The sequence below is a fragment of the Lactuca virosa genome, chromosome 3 (assembly GCF_052849685.1).
Source record: "Lactuca virosa cultivar CGN04683 chromosome 3, Lactuca_virosa_CGN04683_v6, whole genome shotgun sequence".
In the NCBI taxonomy this organism is placed as follows: Eukaryota; Viridiplantae; Streptophyta; class Magnoliopsida; order Asterales; family Asteraceae; genus Lactuca; species Lactuca virosa.
Genome location: NC_136428.1, coordinates 350,237,954 through 350,262,465, shown reverse-complemented (window position 1 = coordinate 350,262,465; position 24,512 = coordinate 350,237,954). Strand labels below are relative to the sequence as shown.

Here is a 24,512-nt window from a genome sequence, read left to right as displayed (position 1 = left end):
CTGAGCTCCTCAATCTGCCTAGCTTGCCCTCCTTCCTTCTTTCTTGTAAAAATCACACTAGAAATGCAGAAAATGGCTTCTTATCTCACTCACAATGCTCTCAGGTTCTCTGGTGCTCTCAAGGCTGAAGGTGGCCGCAAATGAGGGCCATAAGATCCCTTAAATAGGGCACATGCCCGAGGATTTAGGGTTTCTGTCCACAGCGCGGACTCGTCGAGTCCACTTGCCGACTCGTCGAGTCCGTTCATTAATCCTAGTCAGCAATCGCGATCCTACTCGACGAGTCTAGGCGTCAACTCGTCGAGTCCCTCTCCTTGGCTTAAAATAAATACTCAATTTATGATACCTGGAAATCCGGATATTACACATTCTTTATAGTGATTTCAGCCATTGTTTAGGTTAACGTTTTATAATATTTTTTTCATCTCCTAGTTGGCTGCCAACATGCAATTAATCACTCGTTTACTCCACAATATAGAAGGGATTAGCCGGTAGGTAATGTTTAACTCTTTATTTTTAATATTCTTTTGCACCTTCTAGGTGGCAGCCACCACATGCGAATCAACCCCTGGACAACATAAGCACGGACTATGTAGTTTTTTATTTTAACCAATTTTAATATTAAATTATTATTAATCATCTTTTTTTCACATCAGTTGAAATTAGTTAAGCGTTTTTTTTAATTAGGTATCTAATAAGGAAATTTGAATTCTACATATAATAACATCATATATATATATATATATATATATATATATATATATATATATATATATATATATATATATATATATATATATATATATATATATATATATATATATATATATAGGGGATAGGGAATATACATTACAGCCCCACCTAAGCTTAGGTACTAAACTTCTAAAGTATGTCGTTTTAACATGCTAGATATACCCGGTTTGGTTTCACTTGGTAAATATATCATCCTCCACAACATTTCTTTCTTTCATTATCGTTTTACCATCCCTGTTTTCTTTCCTCAATTATCGTTTATTACTTCACCCAAGTGAACATTACTAAACCCTAAACCTAAACCCTAAACCTTAAATTTAAACCCTAAACCCTAAACCTAAACCCTAAACCCTAAATCTAAACCCTAAACCTAAACACTAAACCCTAAATCTAAACCCTAAACCCTAAACCCTAAACCTAAACCTAAACCCTAAACCCAAAACCCTAAATCTAAACCCTAAACCCTATTGTGTCGATCTTGAATTTACATCTTGAAGTATTAATCGTGAATCCATTAACCGTAATCTTTATATAGTAAAACAATGTATTTTCAAAAGGTTTAGTACCTAAGCTTAGGTGGGGCTGTAATGTATATTCCCTTTTCCCATATATATATATATATATATATATATATATATATATATATATATATATATATATATATATATATCCAAAAACCAAAACATGTTAAATAATGTTATTTTCTCGAAATCAACCATTTTTTAGACTAAGTAGCTGAAACCGTCTTCTTGGTTTTTTCAAATGAATGATACCTATATATTGTATTGGTAAGTAATTTTGTAATCATAAAAAACACATAATAAATCTAGCTCGTCTTGTTTATTTCATTTTAGTTTTTTCTTTTATTAACGGTCTCATATGTATATTAAAATTTTTTGCAGAACATACCTATGTGTATGTCTCATTGCCAGATTTAAAGGTACTCATCTTAAAATGTATTGAAGCAAATGTTTCGGTATGTATGTATATATGTATATCTCCATGTATTTCTCTGCGATCAAAGCAAATTGATTTTTCATAGCAAATTGATTTTTCACACTTGCAGGCGTAAAGAGTTCTCGTCTTCTGATCACACAGATCTATTTATCCTCACATTGTCTTGCTTCTCCACATATGACAGCTTCACCACACAGGCTTCACCACACAGGTTGCTTATCTTCTTGTTTCACCCAGAACTTGGATTCAGCACACAACATTTTCTCAGCACACAACACTTTGTCAGCACACAACCCTTTCTCTTCACACAGACACTACTAGAAACATGGGTTTTAGCGACGGATGAATCCTTCGCTATTCCGTCACTAGAGGTCTTTTGCGATGGATCCGTGACAGACTTACTCCATTGCCAAATAAAATGTGGCTAATGGCTTAGCAAGGGATTTAGCGACGGAGTTGATTTTCCTTGCGACGAATTTAGCGACGGAATATCCATCGCACATTGCTCCCTTAATACCGTTATTTTAGGACATCAGCGACAAAACAAAATAAATATTCCGTCGCTAATCCCTTGCAAACCTCTATATCTGTCTTTTTATATACTGTCGCTAATCCCTAGCAAGCCTCTACATCTGTCTTTTATATTCCGTCGCTAATCCCTAGCAAAATTTAGATGTTATTTTTTTTATTTCCGTCACTGATCCGTAACAAAATTTAGATGTGATTTTTTTTGTTTCCGTCGCTGATCCCTCGCAAATGTATAATATTAATTTTTTTATTACAAATCTAAAACAAAAAAAATACTAAAAACATAAAATAATTATACAATTCCAAACTAAACAATAATAAAATACCAAAAACATCACATAATTATACAATCACTAATATTAAAATACCAAAACCAACTATCAAATTTTAACAAAACATCTAAAAAGATCAAATATCAATGTTTACCAAAAGGATCAAAATCATCAAATATCAAAGTTTAATATTGATTGATATTTTATTTCCATGTATAATGTACCATAATCTCAATTTCGTCTCATATTTTGCATTTCTACATACATCTTGCATCCGAAAGAAGGATCATAGTGGAATTGGATTCCGATTCCCGTTAAATCCCATGGAATTAGGCTAACAAAGTTCTACTTACTTTATCCTGCAATGGAATGTGACATGGTGTTTGTTGGAAGCTAAACTAAATGCAGGACTAGAATGGAATTGGATTCCGACCAAAAAATATATGAAAAAACATGTTGGTGAAAGAAAATACCGTGTTTGCATATTGGTCTTCAGAAATTTCTCTTTTGGGGTTTTATCTTTGAACATTTGTATTGAACATTATGGGCCATCTACCACACCAAAACTAATAGCACAATAAGCATTTATAAAAATGGATGCATAATTTTAAATTAGGAAGAAAATTACAGAACTAACCTTCATGGTCTCGAGTGCCATTGGCCCTTTTTTGATCGCATGCAACCAACCTTATCAATAACTCTGGAAATCAAATGCTGAAAATTTTGAAAGTAAAAGTAGTAAAAAGAACAATTTACCTTAGTATCTTTTGTGTAAAATCGTTTTCAGGATTCGCACAGCTTGTCCATCTTTCTTTCCAAAGTTGCAGATTTCCTATCATTCTACCCAAAAAAAATATTATCAACAAGATAAAAGTGGTAATATATATATATATATATATATATATATATATATATATATATATATATATATATATATATATATATATATTGAATGAGAATGTACATAACAGACTCAAGAGCCCCTGAAAATGAATTTAGTCATAGAATAAACAAGGGTATAAATGTCTTTTGCAAAGTATTAGTTAGAATGACTTCAAGGACATTCAACAGGAAAGACTGAGGGCTGCTTATTAAGAATAAAACTAAACTTTCATGTGATATGGAAGATGGACACAAATTGAGAGGTTTTAGTTTAAAAGAATGTAAAATAAAGCTAAAGTCTTTTATTGGACTATTTTACCGCTCCTAGTCCTACCAATAGCATGTGCATGGTACCTGACTAAGGTTCTGTTTCTTTTAAATCACTCTTAAAGATTAGATTTTAAACTTACCATTTCATGAATGGATTTCAAAGAAAAACATATAAAAAAATTAGAATGATGAATAATACTTAATAATTTATGAGTTGTAATAGGTAGAAAGAAAAAAAGAACCTTGAGATTTGTGCTAACAGCAACCATATGCTTTGAAACAGCTTGTGGCCTTAAACAGCAAAGAAAATGCAACCAAGTTATGTAAGAGAACATAAAGAGTAAGGGTATAATAGGAAGAAAAAAATGGTTTAGTTACCCTAAAGTAGATGAGATCCATTCCATGAATGTCCTTGCATTCAGCATAGTCTCAGCTGTAGTAAAAGTCTTGGAAACTACAACAACTGTAGTGGTAGAAGAAAATAACATTAATTATGTAAAAAAAATGTTGTTTGAAATAAAATGAATTACAAAGGAAAATATGAACCTAAAGTTGTCTCGGGATCCAAGCCTATAATATTTCTTGCAACATCAACTGGATCAACATTTTGAAAGACCGAAGAAAATACACAGATTGGAGGTTAAAAAAAACAAGATATGGTAAAATCATTGCCTAATTACAAGCATCTCAATCATAAATTTATAACAAATTTCATGATTTTGTAAGGCTTTATGAACTTTATTACAAAATATGTATACTTACAAGCGAAGTTGGCGTCCTCCAGCTGATTAGCTGATTTACTAGCTTCTGGATCTGTAAGTTAACAAAAGAAATTATGATAATAAGATTTATTTTATTTTATTTTATAATGCAACACAATACAAAAAGAAGATTAATTAAGAATAAGAACATGGAGTTGAAGAAACTAACTAGTTTGAAGAGCAGTGTGCACAAACAATGGACCAAGAAAGCTTCCACCAATACCAATAGCAATGACATTTGTAATTAATAAATAAAGATTAGTATTTAAGATGGATGTTTATTTTTGAGAAATCTATGATTATTTCTTCCGAGTCATAATATGAGGTGATACGTATAAAGAGAACAACAACTATTATATTAGCATCAAGAATATAATGAATTTAGAAATAGGAATCCAGTTCATTTATTTCTTTACACTTTTTAAATTCTAGATATAAAAAAAACATCAAAAAATGTGTGAACTTACGACATGAGGCAGTCAAATGATTCAGCAGTCCACATGGAGCGCCATCTGGCGTGTCATGCATGCATACAAAACCCCATGTCCTGTACATAAGTAGAGAAAAAGGATCATACTGAGAAAGTAAGAAAGAAAAACATATATAAAGAAAATAAAAAAGATTTAAATTTAAATTACATACTCTGGCAACAATTTGCGCACACTTGTAGTACGAAGTCATGCAAGTGAAGAACCTCTATGAACCACTCTAAAATGTGACAAAAATATGAGAAAATTAAGCCTTTCTGCTTGAACTGCATACCAGCTTTCTAGCAAACAAATGTGATTACCCAAAGTTAAATTTTTTAAACAATTTCTACAAGATTTATTAAAGAAATGAGTACCTCTTTCAGATCAAGAGTCAACTGTGTAACCAATCTTCCAGTCTTCAACATATTTTCAACAGCTGAACCGACTTGTTTTGCAGGATTCTTATCAAATGCCTTCTTCACATCATCTACTGAAATAATTAAACCCAAAAAAACAAAAACAAGAATTTAGATCAACAATATTTTAACATCTAGAGTTTGAGTAAGTTATAGAGTGACATGGAATGGAACATACAACTTCCAAACTCAAAGTTTTTCTTTCTGTTATCAGCTTCATCTTGAAGTAGTTTTTTAGATTTTAGCAGCCATTCCTGAAGCTTTTCCTGAAAATGAACAGGAAAAGATTGTCTACTCTTCCATATTTTCATAATGTATGTATGCTTAAATAAATGTAGTTGAGTTTTACCTTAACATATATTGTAACCAAGTGACCTGGCAGAAGAACTTCCTGAGGTCTGATCAATAAAAGAGAAAAGCTTCTGCACCATGAAGCTGGAAACCAAAAAATATATATATGTCAGCACTTTCAAAGCAAAGAAATCCAAAATTCTCACCATATAAAGTGAATAATCTATAAAATGAGAATGGCTCACAAAACGAAAGAAGTTTTAAAAAAAAGCTTAAAAAAGAGAAAGTAAGATTGCAAAACTGATAAAAGATGTAAAGATTTATATACACTTACAGCAGAGTGACTTTTGTTTTCCATACCATCCATACAAGGTTTGAAATACTCTCCTAAATAAAAATGAGAAAAGAAGAGTGGAGTTTATTTAGTTGACTTTGAGTTGACTATTAAGTAAGAATAGTAAAAAAAAGGGTGATAACAGATTATAATTAATTACCAACATTCTTTCCATCACTGTTTATAGCTGTGTCCTTTGAAGCACGAATGAAGCACATACCTGTTCTCTGTGCTGTTTATCTGAAGTATCATATTTGTATCAAAAGGGTAAAATAGTCAATCCCCAAGTTACTTCCAAATAAATTTATAGGTTTACTTACATGCTAAAGTCTTTACTTACATGCTAAATTTTCAATTTGTCATCCTCTGTACCCTAATTTTTTGAAGATGTATTAGCCTGTAGTAAGTTAATTTACCTGCAATCGAATGCAAAGAACCAGAGTAAATCAACGGAAATTTGCAGAAGTCCATGTCGGATTCAACAATCCATAAATCTAAAATTAAACTCAACACAATGACCAAACTTAACTCAAAACTAGAGTTTTTCTAAAATTTACGAGTGATTTGGGAAATTGGCTAAGATTAGGATCAAGGTTCGATGATGAACCAATAGATCGAAAGGCGTTAGATAGGAATTAAGTGGCAAGTCAGCAAGGAAGGGAGACGGACCGAGAGGAAAGCCGACAAGGATGTGATTTCTGATTAGGTTTTCCTTTCAGAGGCTTCAAAGAGGAGCGATGCAGATCGACTATGGTGGAGGCGATTTCCGGGGCGGAGGAAAGACTTGATGGTCATTTAGGGCTTTGGGAGGAAATTGTTCGCTTTTTGAAGAATTTAGAGGGAATGAGAATAAAACGAGGGAACAACAAAAGAAAGAAAAGCGGGGAATGAAAAAAAAAGGCATAGATCTTCTGCGAGGGTTTCGCGAGATCAAGGAAAAAAGGCCTCTAATTTTTGCAATCGGTCGCTGTTCCCTGGCTGGGAGGTTTTACTTCCCGACGGTTAAGCGAGGGAGGGTTTTTTGTCGATAAAATCTTAGATAATCCGTCCTTGATCCCTCACTAATACCTTTCTAAAATACTATAATTATTTTGATCGAGGGTTCCGTCGCTGATCCCTTAGTAAACTGTCACTGATTAGCTACAGAAAGAATCCGTCGCAAATTCTGTCACTATAGGTCAGGTTTCTAGTATTGAGATAATTCTAAAGGAATCTAGATTATTCCGGTGAATGGATAATCACAGATGGTAAGAAGGTAAGAAAAAATAGTAATTAATGATTCATAAAGGGAATAATTGTAATATTGGAGCCAAGGATTTATTTAAGTAAGTGGTTTTAAAATGGGTAGGAGTAAGTCACGTTTCCAATGTAGATATTAAAGACTGTCATCAGTTACAAAGTAAAAATGGTTTTTTGCCTATTTTCTTGTCTGGGTTTTTTTTGGAACGACTACGCATGATATAAAGAGCAACCAACCTCTGTGAAGAAGCTCACATATACATCCACCGATTTCCAGATTCAAAAGGCAGAGGTTTACTGATTCACGTTTCACAACCAAGAGAAGAAGACGCATCAAAGGTTAGAAGCTTCAACTTATTAATCAATGATTTTACAGATTCGTTAAACATAATTCGAAGAAAGAAGTATACATGTTTGGTTAAATAAGTTTACTGATTCACGTTTTTTTTTGTTTTTGTTTTTGTTTTTGTTTTTTTATTTGTATTTGACTCTAAAGAATGCAGTTTTTAAATGTATGTTAATGTGAATATGTTGATTCAATATGATGTATGTTTTTATACACTAGGAAACTAGTGACAATTTGTGTGATTCATTACATTTTGTGATGCTACTTATGTTATTCAATCATGTTATAAACGAAGTTGATAACTAATGCAAGCTGTTTCTTGACTTACAAAAATGCTAAAGAAAGGTTTTAATTAAATATGATTTGTGTCTCCTGTTTTTCGGTTAGTTGAATATGTACTGGAATCGGTAATACAGATGTGATGAAACACTGGATTCGTTTAGGTGTTTTTAATGAATCAGTTAAAAAAAACACAAGTGTCACAAAAACTGAAGCACTTGAATTGAATCACTTGAATCAGTAAGTATAAAAACAATGATTTTACAGCGCGTATAATATGTATAAAAATCAAATAACGTCAGATTTAAATTATGTGAATCAGTTTATAAATGAATCATTTTTTAGATTAAAGATGTTGTCTGCATCATTTTATGTTGTTTCCTAGACTACATTTCCAATAAAACCATCAGGAGATAACTTGAAGTTGGTAATCTTTATTAATTGTGTTTTACATGAATCTGACATAAATCTTTTTATGTGTTACAGATATGTCTGAATCGCAACCAACAAGTGTTCAGTCTGATGGGGTTCAATGTCTAGAACTTGTGGAAAAAGGTTGGACACCAGAAGTGGAGTTGAAACCATATGTAGGGCAAGTGTTTCCTTCGTATGATGAAGCTATGGCATTTTACAGAGAATATGCACGCAATAGTGGGTTTGAAATACGAAAGGCAACTACAGAGCATTCGAAAAAGGGAGATGGTTATTCACGTAGGTACATAGTATGTAATAGGGAGGGAGAGAAAAAAAACGTTCATTTGATAGTTTGAAAGACCGGAGCAAACAGCGTCGTAATCGGCCAAGTCACCGAACACGATGTAAAGCTTGTATCCGATTGAAGGTTAATGATGAAAATCTTTGGGTGGTCAAATATTTTGAGGAGAAACACACACATGAACTAGTTAATCCAGAAGATTTTGTTTTTTTGAAAAGTAACAAGAGGCTTACATATCATCAGAAACAACTTGTACATGATGTTTCAGATATAAATATTGGTCCAATTAGAGCATTCAAGATATTGAAGCAAACACAAGGTGGATTTGCAAATGTAGGGGCAACGGAAGTTGAATGCAAGAATTTGAAAAGGGATATGATGACATATATTGGTGAGAGTGATGCGGACATGGTAATTGAGAAGCTTACTAAAAAAAGGAGTATTTACACGACTTTACTTTTGAATATTGTGTGGATAGTGAGGGGAAGTTATGTGGGTTATTTTGGGCAGATGAAGAAGCAAAACATAATTATTCTGTATTTGGAGATGTTGTCGGATTCGATGCTACTTACCGAACAAACAAGTATGTAGTAGCTTTACTTATTAAAAACTTATCATGTTTCGGTTTGGTCGTATCATATGAACTTATAGTGAGTAATAACAAGTTTAATTCATATCGTATTATTTGTTGTACAGGTACTTCATGATTTTTGTGACATTTACCGGTATCGACAATCACAAAAAATGTGTCACTTTTGCAGCTGGCTTACTTGCTAGTGAGTCAATAGAATCATATAAATGGTTGTTAATGGCTTTTAAAAGTACTTTCGGACGGGAACCAGCAATGTTGATGACAGATCAAGACCCGACTATCAAGCAAGCGATTCCAACTGTTTTCTCACCATCATGTAGGCATCGATTGTGTATGTGGCACATATCATAGAAGTTCACCGACAAGGTAAAGAATATACCCACATAATACATTGTATGCATTATTTGTGTGGATCATTATTATTGGTATCTATTATATTTTATCAGAGTGGAATTGTAAAAGTAAGGGGAAATTTTTTTGAAAGTTGAATAGTTAGTTAAAACCAAATTCATATATGTTGGAAAACTGATCTTGTCATGTTGAATCACTAAGATATTCAAAATTGAATCACCAATTAGAATCGTATGTATGTGTGAGTATTAATGTAGTTCATTTGAAATTGAGGCACAATCAGTAACTTCTGTTGAATCGGTATACTTGAACTACTAAGTTAGTAAACCTGAAATGACATATTTTTATCTACTGATGATTACTTTTTGATTTCTCAGTTTGGTTCACATATGTAGACGGGGGTGTTGAAATGTTTAAACAGTCTTATATGGAATGAACGAATCAGTGCAAGTGAGTTTGATATAGAATGGCAATCAATAATGGATGAATACGATTTAAATAGTAACAATTGGTTTCACGAAATGTTTGCAATACGAGTTAAATGGATTCCTGCTTATTTTCAGGATTGCCACTTATCAGGGTTAATGCGAACGACATCAAGATCGGAAGGTGAGAATTACTTCTACGGGTTGACGACAAATGCAGATTTGCACTTAATTGAGTTTGTCAGTCATTTTGAAACGGCAATGGAAACACATCGTTTTGTTCAACGTAAAAACAATCATGACTCGCGTTACACGAATCCTGAAATTATAACTAAACTGCTGATTGAAGAGGAGGCAGCTCAAACATTCACACGAACTGTGTTCTTTGAAGTTCAAACAGAGATAATGGCATCGATTAAGAAAAGGATGATAGGCCAAAAAGAGAATGCGATTTTGAATGCTAAAAAGGGTTCGAGAAAATGTGGACGATGCGGAAAGTATGTTGATCATAATGCTCATACTTGCCAGAAAAAAAGCTAATGTTTCTTCTTCTAAATAGTTATTAAGTTTTCAAGAAAAAAAATTTATTTTACAAATAAAAATGAATCTTTGAGTTCTACATTTATGCAATGTACTTGCAAGAATAAATGCAGATAATTGGAGAAGTGTTATTTTTAATAAATTACTATCTATGCCTGAATCCATGTAATGGTATCGTTAATGCTTAGATGATACGTGATGTCGTAACTAAATGGAGCATCTGTTTATGTGGCATATGTTAGTTAAATGGCATGAATTAAAAATGATTTAACTATATTAATTATTGCTTAAAAGGATTGGTCAAAAAATAAGTAAACTCAATCTGACATGGTAGCGATATTTGTAAATGGTAAGAGTGTTAATAAATTAAGCCAACTTTTTTGGATGAATCCAATATTTCATTCTGTCCATATAACACACTAAGTAGTAAGACATGAAGCTAAATTTTTTTACTTAATGTATTGAGTCAGTAAGTGCATTTGTGTAAATCACATGCTATACTAGATCTAATTCTTGCATGATAAGTTTAGTTAATGTATTCACATGTTATAGTAGCTGTAATGTATTAAGACAGTAAGTGAATATGTCTAAATCACATGTTATAGTAGCTCTAATGCTTATATGATAAGTGATGCCTTAACAAACTTGAGAATTACTTTATGTGGCATATGTAGTTTAATGGCATGAATTAGAAACTGATGAAAGTGGTAAGAAGTATTCCTTACATGAAATTCATGACAACCTAAGTAATAAAAGGAATCAACTTGAGTCTTAAGGTTTAACTTTATTTTAATAATCCATGTGATTAATACATACATCACAAAAATGTTATTGAACAGGTAAGTGCAGTAAATATCAAAGACTGTAACTTCGTTTCGAATTTGATATCAAAAATATCATAAACGATATTGATAGGGGAAATTATAGTAATCATCAAAAACGCATAATAAATTAATGAAAACGGTAATAAGGAAAGATTGGTCACTTAAAACAGATAAGATAACACTGAATCATTTTCACTTAAAACAGATAACAAAACACTGAATCATTGTCACATCAAAAACAAAGCCAAATAAAATAGAGCATAAAACATGCTTGAAAGGTTAATGGAAATCTAATAAAACAAATTGATTCTGCGCTCAATCCGTTGGAGATGTTCTTCGGTGTTGAAGTTTTCCTTTTCGACATCAGATAACTTATCGTATGATGCCAACTTTTTGTGCAGAGATGGTTTGATAAGGTTTAAATCAGATGTCAAAATTTTCGTAACATACTTTTTTCTCAATTCATTTAACTGCATCTGTTGGTCATCGTTGTCTGGGAACTCAGGCTCCAAACCAACATTCCATTTATCCAAATCCTCACCTTTATAAGTTTCCATGTGCCTCATAATGAATACTCTACAATCTATGTAGTTCGTTTTTGTCATCCACGCCATGGACAATCAAACTTTGACTGCACGCTTAATTGAATTTCTTTTTGGATGATTCAAAGCGTCGATGTACAGAGTAAACAATATTTTCTGGAATAAATATGATAGGTGATTACAATATAATATATGATCATGGGTAAGTTAAATTAAAATGAAATTTCCTTACCAGATCGTTAGGCACATTTCCATAAATTACTTCAATCGACTCTTCAGAGTAAATGTTGTCTATTATTACGCATTCTGATTTTTTGAAATCAAAGACAATAAGGTAGTAATGATCGTTTTCAAGCACCGGGAAGAATACCTGATGTCCATAACAAAATTGGTTGAATACAGTATGTCTAAAACAAGTGAATTAGTGTAATGAAAATGACTTACAAGGTCCACGTCATTAAAGCTTGTGCATTGCTTGAACTTTTCGATATGTTCATTCATGCGATGAACGAACATTTTGTATCGTTGTTCTATGCAAATCGCCTCATCCAGTATGAAGTTGCTCTACAATTAAAATGTATATATTATTGAATCATTTAAAGTAAGTATACACCTCAAGTGTAATTTTACCAGGAGTGTGCATGATAAAAACATCCTTGCTGGTGACTTTTTATTTCTGCGCAGTTCTAGATGGTTTAGAATAGTAGCCTAAATGTCAATCATTGTTCCATGGATTTTGGATCCAGGAATCATACTCTCAAAAATTCCCCGATGTCCACTATCTCCAAACATTGTTTCAAATACAAGATCCCTAAAACAAAATAAGCTCGCATCAATATCTATATAGTTAGTGTGATTATTTGTTTAATGTAGAAGGGATATATTAATTTAGAAAATGTACCATTCATCTTCCAGCCCTGCGAAAATCCAACCTGACACTCTCTCCTCAATTGATCTAATTGGTTGGTTTGGATCAACGGCCCTCCTATAATGAGGTGATCTAAGTTTGTCGGTTAGTTGAACCAATCTTCTCGACCGTCTTGGTGCCACAATAGTAACAGGAACAGTGTTTACATCATCATTTTTGATATTTGGTTCACGATGATCCGAATTAGTGAGACTTTGATGACTTGAATGCCTAATAGAGGTAGCTAATGCTGATTCCAATAGCATGTCAAAAGTATCTTCGTTTAGAATTTGAGTAAAAGGTGTACACACAACATCAGCAACTGCATCATCATCATCCACCATTGTTGATTCCTGAAATTGATCATCTTTAGTTGCGGTCGTATTTTGTTGATAATGCATAACAGGTGTGGTGGTGCCATTGGAAGTTGTCCCATCATCAGAATCATCGGAAGTTGAAAAATCTGGCCATGCCAGATTGAATTCGTGATTTCTTTTTGTTACTAGCATGCGCAGTTCGACAGAATCGGGAAACTTCTTTATACCTCACATCAACAACTTATCTATAGCTCTCTTTGCAATGTGATATGCATTGAAATTGAAGTTTATTTCCCTCATAATTTCCTGGGAATAAGCATAACATAAGTAGAATGCTATAAAAGTAATATTGTGACAATATATGAACTGGAATCAGTAAAACAGATGTGATGAAGCAGTTGATTCATTTTGGTTTTATAATGAATCACTGCAAAGCATAATTTTCACAAGTATCCCACAAGTGTCACAAAAAGTGAAGCACTTGAATCAGTAAAACAAATGGCATAATTTATCACTAAAAAGCACTTGCATCAGTGAATCAAAATGTGATGAAGCACTTGATTCATTTTGGTTTTATAATGAATCACTAAAAAGCATAATTTTCACAAGTGTCACAAAAAGTGAAGCACTTGAATCACTAATTAGGTGAATCAGCTTAAAAATTAAAGAATATAAAATAAAAATTATTTGAATCAGTTTATAAATGAAGCACTATATGTTGGATTAGGTGTCTAAGCCCATAACTATAATTGGTATGTACTTGAATTGATAGCAGCACAGTCCTTTTGGGTTGCCCTTAACCTAGCAACTGGACAAGGAAATTATGAAAGGAGAAATATTAATTTATAAGATTAATGAATTAATATAAATGATTTATTAATATGTTAAAAGATTAATATATTAATTAGAAATCATTATGTTTAATTAATTGTTAGCCAGAAATTAATCAGAATTGATTTTGGGGTTAAAAGAATTAATTATAAAGTGCAGGGACTAGTTTGCAATTAACTGATAGTTGAATGGAAGGATCCAGAACTCCCTTGGAAGGGGGTGGACGAAAACCCTAGGGGAAACCCTAGAGAATTCGTCCAAGGGGTCCAAGATAAGGCCTTTGGGTCTTGCTTAGGCTCTAAAGCAAAGGATAACTAGGGTTTTCCCTAAACCCTAGTTCCCTCAACTATTTAAGGAGCCTCCTGGCTAACATTTTAGGGTACTCATTCTTTGGAAGAATACCTTGGCCGAAATTGCATACTCCCTCTCCTCTCTCTTCTTCTACTTTCCTTCTTGCTAGTCATTGGGTGTGATTCCATTAGAGGCATTACACTTGTGGTGCTAAAGCTTCCAAGAAGATCAAGATCAAGATCAAGGGAATATCAATTGTTTGCTATAACAATTGAAAGGTGTGTAAACCCTAAACCCTAGTTTGTTAATTTCGAAATTAGCCTCTCTCCTCTAGGGTTCTTGTTTTGCAATTCAAAGTTGTATGTTCAATAGTTAAAACATAGATCCAAAGTAGGTTGCATGTAAACTTAGGAATTGTTTTCTAGTTTATTTGTTGTACCTAAATCCCATCACTATAATCATAATGTTTACCATGTTTAATGCTATTGATAAAAAAAATGGCATCGTAACTTGAATCAGTTTATAAATGAAGCATGTGAATCAGTAATTATAAAAAGAATGCTTTTTACCTTCAAGTTGTTGTCTGCATCATTTTCTGATGTTTCTTGAACTACATTTCCAATAAACCCATCATGAGATATGCAATCTCTTTCAGATCCAACAACATCATCATCCTCGCCATCTTCTGTTTTGTAATTATCGTCTGTGAATTAATATTTTGTACATTTTATTTGTTTGATACCACAAAAATAGTTTGAAAATGCTCGAATATACCTTGTTCAGTGCGGTTCATGTTCATGTGTTGTAATGATATGGTTACATTTCCAAAACCTCCTTTAGATAGCTCTTCTAATTCCCTCCTTTTCAACATGTCTGTTGTCTAGTGAATCATTCCAGCAGTTGGACTTTGAATTGTCCCATCCTCAACTTTTGTAAAATTAAGGTAAAACAACTGCAAAGAATATGTTGATGAAGAATATATATATATATATATATATATATATATATATATATATATATATATATATATATATATATATATATATATATATATATATATATAAGCATCTTTAATAATATTTTGATTTTCAGGAAATTTGTTTACCAGAAGAAATACAATGGGACCGGTGTACACGCACTTATCGTCCAAGGGTTTCCACATCATTTGGCTTGATTTCAAGCATGATACAACAAATCTGCACCAATCTAGTTGTTTGATATCCATATCACCCGAAATATTTTCCAAGAACCCTTGATTGACAGTCCCCATCGTTGAGTACTCAATCATCACCTACACAAACAACACAAGAAAATTCATGATAAAAAATGGACCAGCATGTGTATCCTTTACTATCATGTCAATAACATGTGTTAGCCGTATTCTTTTTATTGTTTTTGGAAATTGGGATTTCCAAAGTTTGACAACCTTATTTTCAGAATTTGCTTTAGAAGGTTTAGACATTGGTATGTCACCTATTGGAATCCCATATATCTCGTGTACTCTTTCCCTTGTCACTAAAAGTCTTTGGTCTTGTACATAAATGGAATTGCTAGTTGGGTTGTAGTTGTCAACGACCCAGTAACATATCCTACGAGGTAGCTTTTCTAACTGCATATTTAGAGCTGATCCAAATCCAATAGATTGTATACATCTTTGTTGATCTTCATTCAGCAAGGCCATGGTTTTGGTTATGTGTTCTGGAGGGAACCTGGTATTCAAACATCTTAATGAATCTTCCACATATCTTGGCTTTTCTATTATGGTTTGCTTTTTCACAATCTTTTGTATCGGCATTGTAAAGCGTGGCGGGTTTACAAAATCGTCATCATCATCACTTGGACGCTTTCGAGAATAAGTATCTGATGTAGTCACTTTAGAACCAAATATATAAAAATAAATCACTTAAACGATTATTAATGCAAAATTAAAGACAAAAAACTGAATATATGTTACAGTATTTTGAATCAGTTAAAGAACTATCAATATAACTTATACAACCCTAATACCAAAAACCTGTTTAACCGGATTCATTTGACAGATAAGCATTGGTAACCAGAATCATTTCTACTAAGATAATCACTTTGCTACCTAGGTTTTATTACTAGGACACTAAATTCACATCATATACAGTAATAAAAAACACTTGATTCACTCAAACACCTAACCACTACTATCATTAAGAACAAATGTATATAACTTGCATAAATAATGAATACTCTGATGTCCTGTTCACAACAAGTGAATACTAATAAGATTATCAAATAGTACTTACCCATCGAGTCTGTATGAGGTTGTGCTTCACCAGGATACTCCATTAGTCAAAAAAATTCTAACACCAGCTCAAAACCCACAGGAAATTGTATCTGTTTGCTGAATTTCGGTATCAAGCCTTCGACCATCCAATCTTTATATAGCTTTACCAGCCATTCAATCTTTGTAAAACCATCATAACGGAAAAATCCGTAGTACAATATCTCCAATTTAATGGTATCCAATCTCCAATAATAAACCATCGATTCTTCTTTTTCAATTTGCAAATATGAATGATTTTTTTGGGCGAAAATTATGGTTGTGTATAACCGGATTCGTAGAGGAATATTGAACTTTGGTATAAACCCTTCGACTAGAAATTCAATATCGTAGAGCATGATCTTCAATTTGATTGTTTTCATTTAAACTATTGATTTTTCTTTATCAATCACCGATGCCGACTTTGTTTTTGGGTGGAAATTAGGGCATGGAAGACATAAAGACATGTGATCATATTAGGGATAACAAAGAGATAAGTTTTAACGTATTTATCTTATCTTAATTCATCATTTAAATGAAAGTTATTATTTGTTGCAAGTTGTAACGTATTTATCATATTTCATTATTTAACCGTAGGATAACTTCCATATATATATATATATATATATATATATATATATATATATATATGTGTGTGTGTGTGTGTGTGTGTGTGTCTTCCTACCTTCCTACAAATAATTCACTTCTTATTTGATCAAGAATATATATATATATATATATATATATATCCTGTTTGCTTTTGTATTCAAAACCTGTTACGTAATGAATGAATGAAACAGTGCACGAATTCTCAATTAGATCTTTTATGGTATCAGAGCATGTGATCCGTTAGGTCATAGGTTAACGATGATCATGACGGGGGAGAAAGGAGACGGAAGCAAGAAGGACGGAGATGTTATCGATGCCAATTCACCCTTCTATATCCACCCATCTGACTACCCGAAACAGATGCAAGTTAACGACATATTGAACGACAATAATTTCAATGAATGGAAGCAGGAGATGACTAATTTTGTGTTTGCAAAGAATAAGATAGGACTGGTCGATGGATCAGTCAAGAAGCAGGAATCAACAGCACCTACGTACATGGCTTGGATGCGAGTCGATGCTATGGTGAAGGGATGGATGACAACAGCCATGGAGAAAGACATCTGAACCAGTGTTAGATATGCAAATACTTCAGCCGAAATCTGGAAGGACCTTGAAGAAATATTCGAGAAGGAGGGAGCACCATGTGCCTATGAGTTGAAACAGTCGTTAAATGCCACCAAACAAGATGAATCTTCTGTCTCTTCTTACTACACGAAACTAAAGGCTATGTGGGATGAATTGCAGCTTGTTCTTCCCATGCCCCGTTGCACGTGTGACGGATGTGACTGCGAATTGGGAAAAAGATTGAGTGAACTTAAAGAAAAAGAGAAGATCTATGAGTTTCTCATGGGACTCGATGATGATTTTTCTATCATCCGTACACAAATACTTGCTATGAAGCCAGCTCCGTCCTTGGGGCAATATACCATCTAGTGACCGAAGATGAGCAACAACGAGCAATTTCTAAAGGTTCAAGAAGAGTTGGTGGTGAAGCAGCGGCTTTTCAAGTGAATTTAATAGGGAAGAAAAACACACGAGGGCAAGGAACTTGTAACACCTTTTTTTTTTTTTTTTTCTTTTTTTCTGCGGTAAATAAATATTTACTACAGTAATAAAATATCTGATTTGGTCCCCATTTGAATATTAATAAAACTTCATTTATAATATAATGACATTTAAAGAGTTTTAAATAAACACAAATAAATCCAGGTTTAAACTTTATTACATAAAACATGATTTATTGAAATAAACAGCGGAAGACTTTTATCCATAATTTTCAAGAGTAATGCGGTTGCCACGATAGTCAAGCTGGATTCTTCCCCTTGTTTACCCCAGAGGGTCCTGTAAAAATGTTAATAATATCTGATAAGCCAACGCTTAGTGAGTTCACAATCTATACATTTTACCACATGCATATAATCATTATAAAAATATTTACTGTTTTACTACAGTAATTCTGAAATATTTACTGTTTTACTACAGTAATCCTGAAACATCTACTGTTTAACTACAGTAGTTAATCATGTATGTCATATAATAATCATAGTAATAACATTTACTAGTATATAATATATAGCATAACATTTTTACCGTCAACAGTAAAAATTACACATATAACATGTTTACACATAATTACCGTCAATAGTAAATAATGGTAAATATTATTTATCATAATATCTTCACATGAACTTGTTTTATAATAACTACATACATGAGTATCACATATAGAATAGTAAAACTCACCTTAGTCGCAGAACAGCAACACGAACGTTTGTTTTCTCGAGTTTATTCACTTAACAGCCTCTCGGGATTTATCTTCTCGATTATCAAGACTATAATTTACACTTGTTGTTCTTTCCCAAATGAAGGAAAATTACCTCTCTATTTATAGGTAAAAATGTTGATTATTTTATTCATGACCTAATTTCTCCATTATTATTATTTTATGATTTCTTTTACTTTTGGCCTAATTCTGGCACTCAATACCGCACCTAGAGCTATTGGACCCGACTCCATCTTGAAGGAAATCGAGTCAGCTTTCCAATGGCACCAGCCACTCGCCGCCACTCGCCGCCACGCGCCGCCACTCGCCACTTTTCTGGCCGGTGGTCGGCTGCCGGATTTCATTTCGAGATTTTTGTTCAAACTTCAAAATTTCATAACTTCTTCATACGAGTTCCGTTTTCGACGTATTTTTTTTCATGCGTAGGTATTTCCGAGTACTACAACTTTCATTTAGATCACTTTAGCTAAAAATAAATATATTTTTACTTTCATTATTAAATGTAATTATAACTTTTTAAACCATATAACCATTAAATCTTTTATACACATTTTTGATTATTTGTAACACCAAATTTACTACTATATATTTATATATAACTTATGATAATTTTATAAACATTTTTGACATAAATACTTATCTTTATTTATTTATTTATAAATGAAAACGGGGCGTTACAATTCTCCCCTACTTGGAATGATTTCGTCCTCGAAATCCTTATAAAAAGAACTCGGGATAATTCTTTTTCATTTCATCTTCTGGTTCCCAAGTCCATTCTGTTCCACGTCGGTGCTGCCATTGTACTTTAACAATTACTATTTCCTTGTTGCGTAATGTCTTTATTTTTCGATCTATAATGGCAACAGGCTTTTCAATGTAGTTAAGTCTGTTATCTACCTGAATATCGTCAAGTGGCACAATATAGGTTTCTTCTGCCATACACTTTCTTAATTGCGACACATGAAATGTGTTGTGTATCTGATTTAATTGTTCTGGTAGCTCTAAGCGATATGCTACCTTCCCAACTCGTGGAATAACTTTATATGGACCAATGAATCTAGGTCCCAATTTTCCTCTTTTCATTAATACAGCTCCTAATCCGCGATAAGATGCATCACAATAGACAGTCATATCATCGACTCCTTCTGGTAGAGTTAGGATTGGTGCTTCACATAACTTTTGCCTTAAGATATCAAAAGCTACTTGTTGTTCATTACCCCATTCAAACAATTCATTCTTTTTCGTCAATTTGGTTAATGGTACTGCGATTTTGGAAAAATCTTGGATAAATTTACGATAGTATCCAGCCAAACCAAGAAAACTTCTAATTTCTGTAGGGGTCTTTGGAAACTTCCCACTTCATTACTGCATCAACCTTGGCCGTGTCAACTTTAATACCATTCTGATTGATAATATGTCCTAAGAATTGGACTTCTCGTAACCAAAATTCACATTTTGAAAATTTGGCATACAACTTCTCGCGCCTCAGTACTGTCAATACTTCTCGTAGATGATATTCATGCTCTTCTTTGTTCTTTGAGTACACAAGAATGTCGTCAATAAACACAATCACTGATTTGTCAAGCATGGGTCGACAAACTCGGTTCATTAAATCCATGAACACTGCTGGTGCATTTGTAAGTCCAAATGGCATTACAATGAATTCGTAATGTCCATATCTTGTTCGGAATGTTGTCTTGTGTATATCTTCCTCCTTAACTCTCATCTGATGGTATCCACATCGAAGGTCGATCTTGGAAAACCAAGATGCTCCCTGCAACTGATCGAAAAGGTCGTCGATTCTTGGTAGAGGATACTTATTCTTTATAGTGACTTTGTTAAGTTCTCTGTAGTCAATGCACATCCTGAATGATCCGTCTTTCTTCTTGACAAACAGTATTGGTGCGCCCCATGGAGAACTACTTGGACGTATGAACTCCTTCTTTATCAATTCCTGCAGTTGAGCAGACAGTTCTTGCATCTCAGGGGGTGCAAGTCTATATGGTGTCTTGGCTATTGGTGCTGCTCCGGGAGTAAGGTCGATCCCAAACTCTACTTGTCTTTTTGGAGGAATACCGGGTAAATCTTCAGGAAACACGTCGGTATATTCTTGAACTACTGGCACATTGGAAATTACTGTCTTCTTTTCTGGTTTACCATCTAGTGTATAAACCAAATATCCAGTACATCCATGCTGTATGTACTAACGTACTCTTGCTGCTGAACAGATGGATGTCATGTTCCTTCTTCCTTCCCCTTGAATGATTAGTTCTCCCCTACTTGGGGTTTGAACTCGGACTCGATGTCTTCTACAGTCGATCAAGGCATGATGCTTTTCTAACCAGTCCATCCCTATAACGATGTTGATTTCTTTCATCGGAATTGGAATGAGGTCGATCTTGAACTTCACATCGGATATTACTAATACACAACCTTTATATACATGATGTGCTGTTATCGTCTTATCATCGGCTATCTCTACTTCTAATTCTCTATCTAACTTTTCTAGTTTAACAATTATATTCTTGCTATATGCTAAAGACACAAAAGAGCGACTTGCTCCAGTATCAAACAGAACTAGTGCTGGTTTTGAATTAATGAGGAAGGTACCTGCAACTACGTTTGGTTCATCTTGTGCTTGCTCAACGGTGAGCTGGAAAGCTCTACCTTGAACTCTTGGGGCTTCATTTCTTGTTCCTGTTCTCCCATCAGTGATCCTCAGAGTAGATGGAGCTGGAGTTTGAACCGTACCTTGAGCCAACAAAGGACAATTTGGCTTAATATGCCCATACTGATTGCAATTGTAGCATATTTTCAACTTTTCTGGACAATCCCTACTCATGTGCCCACTTTTTCCACACTTGAAACATACTCCCATTCCCATACGACATTCTCCTGGATGATTCTTCCCACATTTATCACACTTGGGATGGTTCTTCTTGCCTTCAGTTTGGTTATTGGTTTGTTTGAACTTCTTGTTTGGTTCTTGAACGTGTACCTGCTTTCTCTTCTTGTCTTGAGTCTCCATATCCAGCTCCTTGAGTCTTGCTATTTCTGTCATGTCTTTGAATGTCTTGCAGTTAGAGGTTACAACAACCTCTCTGATCCTGGGCTTGAGTATCTTAACATAACGATTCATCTTCATCTTTTCCGTGGCCACAAATTCTTGACAAAAGATTGATTTTTCCAGAAATTTATCGGTGATTTCATTGACCGATTCCGTTGTTTGCTCCATAGATAGAAACTCTTCAGTTATTCTATCTATTTCTACCACTGTAACATACTCATCTTGAAAGAGTATTTTGAATTCTGCCCAAGTCATGTTCTCTATTTCAGCTTCCTTAAGCTTCTTCATGGTTAACTCCCACCAATCATTCGCCGTTCCTCGTAATTGGTTTGCTGCAAATCGAACTTTTGCTTCTGGCTGACAAAAACAAGTACGAAAAGCATTCTCTATCTCTGATATCCAGCGCATGCTGACCAGAGGGTCCTTCTTTCCATGGAACAATGGTGGTTTGGTAGCTGCAAAATCCTGATACTTGCATTTCTTGAGTTGACCAGATGCTGCCATCTTATTATCAATGATTTTTAACAAATCAGTCTTTACTTGCTCGAATAACTCTGGGAGAAATTCTTGAATTGCTACTCTTATTTCAGACGCAACTAGCTCCCTAACATTGACATCTTCATGTTGATCTTCATTTCCATTTCCACTTCCATTTCCATTTCCACTTCCATTTCTTGTAACCACCATCTTTCTTATAACCATAATATAATAAATTATATATATATATATATATATATATATATATATATATATATATATAAGTAATTAATCCTATGCCTTATTCTAAAGAAACTTCCATCTGTTTTCTGGTTTTCCTTGTGGTCCTCCCGTCCCAATTATGTATCATGTGCTTTCGTTAGTACGGGCCCATACTAACGTCCACACATATACATAATTGTTTTTGGTATATCACAAAGTCTTCCAAATTGCAGATTTTAGTTTAACACGCATTTTCTATTTCACATATTGTAGACATACATATAATGTCTACAGAGTTTACTGATTATACTCTTTTTAACCAATTAATATTATCAAAGAGTATTATAAATACATAACTATACATAATGCTGAATCAAATAGTCATTCAAATAATTAACTTTTTACCCTAAAGCAACAATCAAACAAGAACATGCAGTAAGGCTTTAGTCAAAATTCTAAGTCTATGTAATTCTAATTATGCATAGTTTTAAAGCATTTACTTTACTCTTTGCTAATTTTAAGTAAACACACAATCATACGGATATTTATCTATATCCTATTCAATTCTAGCATGTGAAATATATACATATATATCATATATATCAAAATTTCTTGTATGTAATATATTATAAAAATATATTATATTATACCTTTTGAAGAATACCGGCTGACTGCTCGTTCCACATTACTTTACTCTTTTAAAATTTTGACACTTTTTCCAAAATTTTATTTTTCTTGAAAATTTTGAGTTTCGGTTTAAGTTCAAACACACACTGATGTATATTTGAATCCCTTAAACTAAAGCTCTGATACCAACTTGTAACACCCTTTTTTTTTTTCTTTTTTTCTGCGGTAAATAAATATTTACTACAGTAATAAAATATCTGATTTGGTCCCCATTTGAATATTAATAAAACTTCATTTATAATATAATGACATTTAAAGAGTTTTAAATAAACACAAATAAATCTAGGTTTAAACTTTATTACATAAAACATGATTTATTGAAATAAACAGCGGAAGACTTTTATCCATAATTTTCAAGAGTAATGCGGTTGCCACGATAGTCAAGCTGGATTCTTCCCCTTGTTTACCCCAGAGGGTCCTGTAAAAATGTTAATAGTATCTGATAAGCCAACGCTTAGTGAGTTCACAATCTATACATTTTACCACATGCATATAATCATTATAAAAATATTTACTGTTTTACTACAGTAATTCTGAAATATTTACTGTTTTACTACAGTAATCCTGAAACATCTACTGTTTAACTACAGTAGTTAATCATGTATGTCATATAATAATCATAGTAATAACATTTACTAGTATATAATATATAGCATAACATTTTTACCGTCAACAGTAAAAATTACACATATAACATGTTTACACATAATTACCGTCAATAGTAAATAATGGTAAATATTATTTATCATAATATCTTCACATGAACTTGTTTTATAATAACTACATACATGAGTATCACATATAGAATAGTAAAACTCACATTAGTCGCAGAACAGCAACACGAACGTTTGTTTTCTCGAGTTTATTCACTTAACAGCCTCTCCGGATTTATCTTCTCGATTATCAAGACTATAATTTACACTTGTTGTTCTTTCCCAAATGAAGGAAAATTACCTCTCTATTTATAGGTAAAAATGTTGATTATTTTATTCATGACCTAATTTCTCCATTATTATTATTTTATGATTTCTTTTACTTTTGGCCTAATTCTGGCACTCAATACCGCACCTAGAACTATTGGACCCGACTCCATCTTGAAGGAAATCGAGTCAGCTTTCCAATGGCACCAGCCACTCGCCGCCACTCGCCGCCACGCGCCGCCACTCGCCACTTTTCCGGCCGGTGGTCGGCTGCCGGATTTCATTTCGAGATTTTTGTTCAAACTTCAAAAATTCATAACT

The 24,512-nt window shown here is 33.3% G+C and overlaps 1 protein-coding gene, 3 long non-coding RNA genes and 1 pseudogene across 5 annotated transcripts; 2 read left to right on the top strand and 3 right to left on the bottom strand.

Annotated features, from left to right (window-relative positions):
• Window positions 1–2,739: 2,739 nt before the first annotated feature.
• LOC145167553 (uncharacterized) lies at window positions 2,740–4,270 on the bottom strand. Of its 2 annotated transcripts, XR_013741226.1 has the most exons (7): window positions 4,209–4,270; window positions 4,041–4,125; window positions 3,905–3,953; window positions 3,267–3,350; window positions 3,148–3,197; window positions 2,984–3,062; window positions 2,740–2,869 (listed from the first exon to the last, which is right to left on the bottom strand). It is a non-coding gene; the product is annotated as an uncharacterized LOC145167553 (long non-coding RNA). The 2 variants fall into 2 exon arrangements; XR_013741225.1 differs by having other exon boundaries at window positions 2,984–3,197.
• A 1,003-nt stretch (window positions 4,271–5,273) lies between these two features.
• LOC145167552 (uncharacterized) lies at window positions 5,274–6,177 on the bottom strand. Its single transcript, XR_013741224.1, has 5 exons — window positions 6,095–6,177; window positions 5,935–5,987; window positions 5,659–5,744; window positions 5,488–5,575; window positions 5,274–5,383 (listed from the first exon to the last, which is right to left on the bottom strand). It is a non-coding gene; the product is annotated as an uncharacterized LOC145167552 (long non-coding RNA).
• Window positions 6,178–6,684: 507 nt separating this feature from the next.
• LOC145164864 (protein FAR1-RELATED SEQUENCE 5-like) lies at window positions 6,685–10,421 on the top strand (annotated as a pseudogene).
• Window positions 10,422–17,290: 6,869 nt separating this feature from the next.
• Window positions 17,291–17,968, top strand: LOC145164863 (uncharacterized). The gene is made up of 2 exons (XM_079083528.1): window positions 17,291–17,526; window positions 17,611–17,968. The coding sequence occupies exons 1-2, from the start codon at window positions 17,291–17,293 to the stop codon at window positions 17,966–17,968; spliced, it is 594 nt and encodes a 197-aa protein (XP_078939654.1).
• A 250-nt stretch (window positions 17,969–18,218) lies between these two features.
• Window positions 18,219–18,882, bottom strand: LOC145167551 (uncharacterized). Its single transcript, XR_013741223.1, has 2 exons — window positions 18,779–18,882; window positions 18,219–18,376 (listed from the first exon to the last, which is right to left on the bottom strand). It is a non-coding gene; the product is annotated as an uncharacterized LOC145167551 (long non-coding RNA).
• Between the last annotated feature and the right edge of the window lie 5,630 nt (window positions 18,883–24,512).